The sequence below is a fragment of the Arvicanthis niloticus genome, chromosome 26 (assembly GCF_011762505.2).
Source record: "Arvicanthis niloticus isolate mArvNil1 chromosome 26, mArvNil1.pat.X, whole genome shotgun sequence".
Taxonomy (NCBI): domain Eukaryota; kingdom Metazoa; phylum Chordata; class Mammalia; order Rodentia; family Muridae; genus Arvicanthis; species Arvicanthis niloticus.
In genome coordinates, this window is record NC_133434.1 from 16,810,798 (window position 1) to 16,818,846 (window position 8,049).

General features: G+C 41.5%; 2 protein-coding genes across 5 annotated transcripts; one reads left to right on the plus strand and one right to left on the minus strand.

The window, feature by feature from the left end:
* Nucleotides 1-6,870, minus strand: Rbm7 (RNA binding motif protein 7). Of its 4 annotated transcripts, none has more exons than XM_076925066.1 (6): nt 6,720-6,870; nt 5,847-5,952; nt 5,584-5,746; nt 4,775-4,862; nt 2,403-2,493; nt 1-1,562 (listed from the first exon to the last, which is right to left on the minus strand). In XM_076925066.1, the coding sequence occupies exons 3-6, from the start codon at nt 5,642-5,644 to the stop codon at nt 1,203-1,205; spliced, it is 600 nt and encodes a 199-aa protein (XP_076781181.1). In that variant the 5' UTR covers nt 5,645-5,746; nt 5,847-5,952; nt 6,720-6,870; the 3' UTR covers nt 1-1,202. The 4 variants fall into 4 exon arrangements, with proteins under 4 accessions (XP_076781181.1, XP_076781182.1, XP_076781180.1 ...); XM_076925067.1 differs by lacking the exon at nt 6,720-6,870 and adding an exon at nt 6,482-6,622; XM_076925065.1 differs by lacking the exon at nt 5,847-5,952 and having other exon boundaries at nt 6,720-6,865.
* A 263-nt stretch (nt 6,871-7,133) lies between these two features.
* Nucleotides 7,134-7,537, plus strand: C26H11orf71 (chromosome 26 C11orf71 homolog). The gene has a single exon (XM_076925069.1). The coding sequence runs from the start codon at nt 7,134-7,136 to the stop codon at nt 7,485-7,487; it is 354 nt and encodes a 117-aa protein (XP_076781184.1). The 3' UTR covers nt 7,488-7,537.
* The last annotated feature ends 512 nt before the right edge of the window (nt 7,538-8,049 follow it).

The window sequence follows — 8,049 nt, forward strand, 5'->3', positions numbered from 1 at the left end:
TTCAACTGATGATGACTATTTAATGGAACTTTAATGTAAGCACAGAGCCTGGACATGTAAAACATCTGGGTACAGAAAGCAAATAAAGGAACTAATGAACGCACACTGAGCTCTATAGCACACTCTATGTTGACAGCAGTCTAGTCATGCATCAAGGCAAATCTACAGAAGATGGGCAACCTTACTCAAAAGTGTGAACTGACATGATTAACAGCACACTAGCTCAGATGCCCTTGATGTCAGTGATGCCAAAATAAAGGGACACATTCTCTTTTTTCATATTTAATATAGTAAAAGGAAAACAGTATAAATGCTGTGGTATACAGAGTATCCACAGTTTTCAGGAAATGAATTCTTAGAAACGATTTTGCAGTGAAAGAGCAACAGGATCTTGAAACACAAAAGTTTTGTTAAACAAAATTTCAAACTTACAATCCTTGCAGTGAAACATTTTGCCATTTTCTCTATGTATTAACATCACTCTAAACAGAATTTTCATCAACACTGTCATTTTATGTAAAAATATACATTATATTTAACTTCCTGAGTGACTAGTCATAGATCAAATATGATTTAATGAAAGAATTTTAAAGTTCTTAGAATGAACTAGTAAAGATTTATAATGTATGTTCAATTGTGATAAAATTCAAGAGCATACCACAGAATTTGTACTTAAATTCTGAGTTAGGAAATAGGATTTATCTCCAAACAAAGCCAATAAACTGTTTTAAATAAACTATTAATAAACGGATGACTGAGAAGTTCTATTTTCTCATTTATTAACAAAATGCAGACAGCCATTTCAGACTACCAACTTAGATGTTTCCTATTCTAGACACCAAACTGATTCATTACCAAGACATTTTTTGCATCACAAAAGGTGAGATAATTAAAATATTTGCTTTATAATACAACCAATCTATACAGTTCATTTTTCTGAGAACGTCTGAAATGACCAGAATGGTGACATTCTTTTGTATGGACCTTCCTCTTCAGACCCCTGAGGTTAGGTAATTAATGTAGCACACGAGGAGCCGCAGTTCTCAGTTCTCTATCAAACTGTTACAAGGTTTTAAAAAATTTTTTTCAAAGACAGGTGGAAAATCGTGGGATTACTCTGTACAGCTTTTAGAAATATTTCTGCAACAACTTAATTAAAAGGACCTAAAATGGCCCTATAAACAGTGTCCTTGGAATGCTTGTTAGTGTCGGGATGAGGGCCACTTCCCACCTCTACTACTGTCCCTTCTGTTATCGTAGTCATGGCTCCAGCCATCATGACTCCTGTCATCATAGTAGAAATCCTCTCGGCCTCCTCTGTAATGATAATCAGACCCATGATCAGAGTAGCGCTGCTCACGGCTATAGTGTCTATCTGCTAGGTAGGGGTGAGAATTCTGTCTTTTACGCTGGGATGACAGTGCATCTTGGCGCCACTGGGAGCTGGAAGACTGGTTAAAGGTATGACCATGTGGTTGAACTGATGGTGAAAATCCCAACTGATCTGCATGTGGAGAACCAAATTTCCCAACATATGACATCTGTCTGAAAGCACTGTTCATCTAAGGGAAGAAAAAAAAAAAAAAGAAATATTAACTCTTAAGTACCTCTTGATTACAAAGCCAATATATACACATTTATGGAATAAAGGACAATCAAAATCACCCTTGCCCAGATGCATCCCAAGCTGAACATAATTAAATGTGGCCCAATACCATAGTTTTGTCCACCTTGAGTGTCTACTTACAGATATTTAGACATAAATACTGCTTTCTTCCAAGAATACAATTAAAGCTATCACTCTGAATGACTATCCTGTGAGTCGCTGTAACAAACACATAAAAAACTAGATACTCCCTAGCATTAGGAACAGCTTTATGAAGGTGGCATATGACCTCTGAGTGCTAAGACAATGTCTTTAACAAAAGGAACTAGCGCCACAGCAGCAGAAATAGGGTGCGCATCTTAGAAACCGCTAAAGGTTGATAAAAGCTGGAGGCAAAGGTAAGCAGATCTCTCTGAGTTTAAGGGTAGCCTGGTCTACACAGAGCCTCAGGATAGCCAGAGCTATATAATGAAAACCTGCCTAAGAAAAGAAAAGAAAAGAAAAGAACAAAAGACATCTGATTTAGGTTTTAGGCTAGGTCTCATGATACTACAAAAAACACTTCAAGAAAGTTGGTCTAGAAGATGGATGTTAAGTTACTAAGACTGTAATCATCACACTAGTCTAAATATTCAACAAAGTATTAAGAACTTAAAAAAAGTTAACTTATGCCTAAAGAATGTAAGTACTAAAACTGACTGAGACGTGAAAAGTTATCTGATACAACGGGATCACTTTAACCCAAGTGTGACTTTGTCTTAGCAACTAAACTGGGGGGCAGTGAGGATCTGCCTACCACTGCTTGCCGCTGATAATCTTCTGGAGATGAAAAGGACCTCTGGACCATCTGTGCCGGCGGAGTCACGTTACCCACTGTCCTTTCATAGCTGCAAAGACAAACCAAGAATGCTCAGGATCCAGCAAACACCACCAGCCAGCTGCTTCTCGCTGGTGAAAATAATTAGGATAACCACGGCTTGTATGTGCTACATGATGGGGAAAGCTGGAAGAAAGACAAGACATTCAATTTAAGTTGGCTGATCAGGGACAGTCTTTCTGAAAAGGAGGCATTTAAAGTTAAAAGAGTATGATTACCTGGAGGCAGAACAGCCCCAACTGTGGGAAAGGCTAGTGTAGGGAAAGCAAACTAGGAGCCTAGGAGCCAAATACAGCTCCATAACATGACGTCTTCTGGGAAGACAGCATGGCTTTCCTCTTAACCGATATGATGGCAGGCACAAAGACAACATAGCCAGCACACATCTAAAGCATTTACTTGACTTTTAGAAAAAAGATGCATTGGTCCTCAAGCTAATTAGTGCAATTATTCAGACAGATTTTATTACCTAGCTATAAACAGAGTATAGAAACTATAAACTTTCCTTTTTAAAACTGGAGCAATTAAGTAGGTGTTTCTGAGTCATTAAAGTGTAAAGGTCTAGACAAACAACCATGGATTTCATTCTCTTGGTGTTGATTAGACTACTGGAAGGTAAGAAAAATAAGGGTTCTCCTGTAGTTTCTGTGGGGGAGGAGTGTCTCAGAGAAGACTGTGTCCAGATAATATGAAGGGCAAAAAGTACAGTTTACTTTATGCCAGAGTATTAAAATGATCTACTCTAGCCTATGACTAAAGCTACACGTGTAGCTAGTATATCTCCTCCACCCTCCCAAGAAACCCTATAGGACACCTTTGACTATGTTATGTGAAAATGGCTGAAGACATCTTTGTGTACCAACTTAGTGTTAAGTGTTTAAACACCACTAATTAATTTTAGCTGGCAAAAAAGGACAATGTATTTGTACGATTGCTTTTGAGCTCCTTCACAGCAGCCATCCAATACTCTCCAGCCTTGGCAATGCCTTCATCCAAACCAGCCTTGGTCCAACAGCTCCAGAAGGTTACTGCCTATAGTTCTAATTGGTCTTTGACTATTGTCCCTTCTAATGCATCCTTACTCTTCCCCACTGTAACCAAGTAACTCTAAACCAGGAACTTCTTATCACTCTCTTACATAATGCTTTCCTCCTCTTTAGGACAACCTTGATTGTAGCCCTAGACGATGACTCAGCCTTTGTGCATGGCCTCAAACTTCCCCACTGTCCTCACTGCACTGGCTTTTTTTCAGTTCCTCATCCATCTGCATCATCTCCTGCTGTTAAAATTCTTTCAAAGCATTTTCTACTTCCCGTCTTGTGAACTAATTATAGACGTGAATAGGTGGTCACAGGGACATGTCTTCATCTACATTTGAAGCTCCATCCACTTGGCAGCATATCGTACCGTAGCTTGATCATACCACCTTGGTTTGTCTCTACACGCTACTTACAAGCAGTTCAGATTTGGGAAAGTTCACCTCCACTCCATACTTTCTGAAGCACCAAAAGTAGAGGTAAGTAAATCCTACTTCATACGGTTGCTTCAAAAAGTAATCAAGATAATACCTGGAAAGGAGCTGATGAGGTAATCAATACATGACAGGTGTGGGTTCAATTCTTAAGTGAAAGCTTTTTATGGATGGGCATATTATGGCTCTACAGAATTTACAAACAAAACCAAAAAACTGTGTGTATATATCAGCACTGAAAGCAAACAAATTGACTTAGTTAAATATGGTACTGTCTCTAATCTTCAATAGCTACAGGGATTTCAGAGATCATTTTATTCATCTTTGTTTCCTTGCAAAGAACAGATCAGAGAAATTAATCTAAAGACTCAATTGGCAGAGGCAGATATCTACACTCCAGTTCTCTTAGGTCAGCCCAGTGGTCACTTGGTGATCTTAAAAAGCAAGAGAGAAACAATAAGCAGTGATAAAGTTACTATAGAGTTAATTGGAAACTTTAAAACTTTGGGGGAAGGGAGTATAGTACAGTACCATTGTGATAAATAACTTTTTCATTTCAATTCCATCCATGTGATGTGAGTAGGACATGATTATGCATGTTACAAATGTATATATAAAAGTTGTGCTTAATTTAGTGCAAAAGAACCACATAACCTATCTGCCTCCAGTCTCCTTCGAAAACAACCATTCCATTAATTTAGCGCAACCAGCAGCAAAACAGCAGAACCATTATGAAGGAAGCCATTCACTGGTGCATTCTAAGGTCTTTACCTCAGAAACTTACTGATCAATGACTGTAATAGTGAATGAGAAACAGTACCTGTTAGGAGATGTGGAGGTAGGGCTTAAGTTTCCGACATGATGCTGGGGATGTGACATACTGGCATCCTGAGAGGCGTGACTACTTCCTAAAATGAAGTAATTTCCAAAGTTCTAATTGAAAACCAAAAAGCCCAACAACAATTTGCAATATTTCCTCCAATCTAAATTACTCCAAAAGAAGTAAATAGCTTCAAAGCAACACCAACTCCCCCCAAAGTAAACTCAAATTGCTATGCACTGCTTCAGCTTCTTAAGTACATAATGCAAAAGACAGCATTTCAAACATGATGCTACTTAACACAGAAACAGCCAGGGGAAATAGCAAAATTTAAAATATTTTCATCGTCATTAACTCCCTACTCCCAATCTTTAAAACAGAAGTCTGGTATGGAGTTGATACCTAGAAATCTAGCACTTGGGAGGTACACCCAGAGGATCAAGAGTTCAATATATATTATATACATGTATATATATTCATATATATAATCTGAAGCTAGCCTAGAATACCCAAAACCCAATCAAAAAAAAAAAAAAAAAAAAAAAAAAAAAAGCCGGGCGGTGGTGGAGCATGCCTTTAATCCCAGCACTTGGGAGGCAGAGGCAGGCAGATTTCTGAGTTCAAGGCCAGCCTGGCCTACAGAGTGAGTTCCGGGACAGCCAGGACTACACAGAGAAACCCTATCTCAAAAACAAACAAAACAAAACAAAACAAAACAAACAACAACAACAAAAAAACCTGGAATAGTAAATTGAAAACAAAAGAAACCAAAAACCCTCTCCCTACTACCACCATACCTGAGCCATTACCTGATCTAAACTGAATTTTGATAGGCCTCCCGAAAAGTTTGATTCCATTGAGAAGATTCATGGCATAGGGAACAGACACTTCGTGTTTGAAATTCACGAATGCAAACTGCTTCAATTTGCCATCTTTATCTTTTGGGATTTTCACCTTTATTACTGGCCCAGCCTGCAAGGAAAAATATTCAGAACTTAAACAAGGCAACTTTAAGAAAACATTTAAATTTCAGAAATAAAGGAGAATGCAAGCCTGTCATGGTGGCACATGCCTGTATTGTCAGATGTCAAGAGATGCAGGCAGGAGGACCAGCTCAAAGTCAGCCTCGGAGTTCCAGGACTACCAAGGCTATAGAGACTGTCTCTCTGTCTCAAATACTATAAAGAAGAGAACACAAGTTTTAAGCAAAAGGTATATAATAATCAAGACCTCATCAAAAACAAAACGTCCTGACAAGGGCTGGACATCTATTTCCCTTTAGTAAAAATAACAATTCTAGTTCCGACTGAAACCGTGAATATTTGGGGAAAGTTTTTTTTAACTACATTATTTATAATACTGACAAAGAATAAAAAGTACAACATAAAGTCTACATCTCACATGACTGTGTGATGTCTTAACAAAGCAACCAACAGCTATCACTTCCCCAATGCGTGGAAACGAACATTTTACAAGGCAAAGTGGATTTTCTTCGGGGAAAACAAAAACCTTCCGTACCTATCAATCAAATATAACCAGCTATTGAGTCATAAAGCAAGAAGGTACAGGATAGGTAGCATTATTCGCACTTTTCTGGTAAACATATCAGTCCTGCTTTCCTATGTTATATTTATGGAGTTTTTTAAAAAACTTAAACATCTCCAATTTCACACGAAAGTTAAGCGGAAATAGAATCGGAAACAAAACCTGTGCGACGAAGCAAAGACCAATTAACTCAAAGGGAAGGCGAGGTACGCAGGAAAAGGGAAAGCAATATTGAGGTTCCACCTCGGATCCCCGGACTTCACCGGAGTGGAGACGCAGATATCCCCATCATCAGACGTCACTTTTGGCCCGAACACTCCGGAATTCCGGCCTGGCGTGCTCCGCTCCATAGCCGGGCCCGTGAATGTCACGGCTCCCTAGGACCGCGCCCGCCCCTTACCTGGTGGAACAGCTCGAAGAGGAGCTCCTCCGTCACCTTCGTCTCCAGGTTACCCACGAACAGAGTGCGGTCGGCCTCTGCGGCCGCCGCCCCCATCTTCGCACCGTTCCAGTCTTTGGCCTAGGGTGCCTGCTCGCGGCCGACCGACCCTACTGCGCACTCTCAGAAAACACTCGCGTCCTCTCGTTCAGACGTCACGACGTAAACGCCCGTCGTGCGCAAGCGCAGACAAGCTACGCATGCGCGCAGGACAAGCGCCCGTTTCCGGCGGCCGCTCCTTCCGCCGTCGCACGAAAAATGGCGGCTGGGGTCGGTAACGGTTGTGTCCGTCGCGGGTTGGAGTGATCTGCGGCGCTGCCGAGGGCCGAGTTAGATCGACGTGCGTCTAGCAAACACCGCAGGCGGTGTTTGAAGATGGCCCAGAACTCGGTGTCGCTGTCCGCCGGCGATCAAGCCAACAGGATGGCCCACCGATCCTCCCAAGCAGATCTCAACCCGTCGGCCATGGCTTGGGCGATGGTCTCCGGAGATAGCTTCCTGGTTACTAGGCTTGATCGGAATCAGCCAGGACCTCGGCCACCAGCGCGACCCAGCGTTCGGACCGACAGACGTCGAGGGCCTGTTGGTGGCCGCAGCCGTAGCCGAAGCCGCCAAGGCAGATTCTCGCCTTACCCGATCCCAGGCGTCAAGCTCGACCTCTTAAGAAGTGTGCTGCAGCAGCGTCTGCTTGCGTTTGGAACCGCCCTAGCAACCCGTATCTCGGCGTAGAGCGAATGCCTCCCTCCTCTTAGCTTGCAAACAAGGCCTTTCCCAAATCATGTCTTGGTGTAACGGCAGTTTTATTTTTACTGACCTATTTTCACCGATGTGGGAAGTTAATATAGGTTATCAAAAGTTTAGCCAGGCGTAGTGACATACATTTTTAATCTCAAGACTCGGGAAGCACGCTCTGAGTTACAGGCTAGCCGGTGTTTCATAGTTGAGGGATTAATATCCATCCATATAGGGCCAAAAAAGAGAGCAGGAGGGGTTTTCTTAGGTAGTCACAAAGCTAGGTGATTATTGGTGTATGGTGTAGAGTCTCTTGTAGTGCAGACTTGCCGTGTATTAATGATGATCTTGAACTTATCCTCCTGCCTGGGCCTTCCAGGTGCTGGGATTTACAGGGGAGACCATACACCAGGCTTGAGTAACACATTATTCAATTTGGACTCCAGCTGTATCTGAGCTCCATAACCTTCCCTGATTACTTTGAGGCTTTTAATTCAAGCTTTTGTAACTGTCTTCCTCTTTACCCCAGTCTACTCTTGAATTCATGTTGAGAACAAAT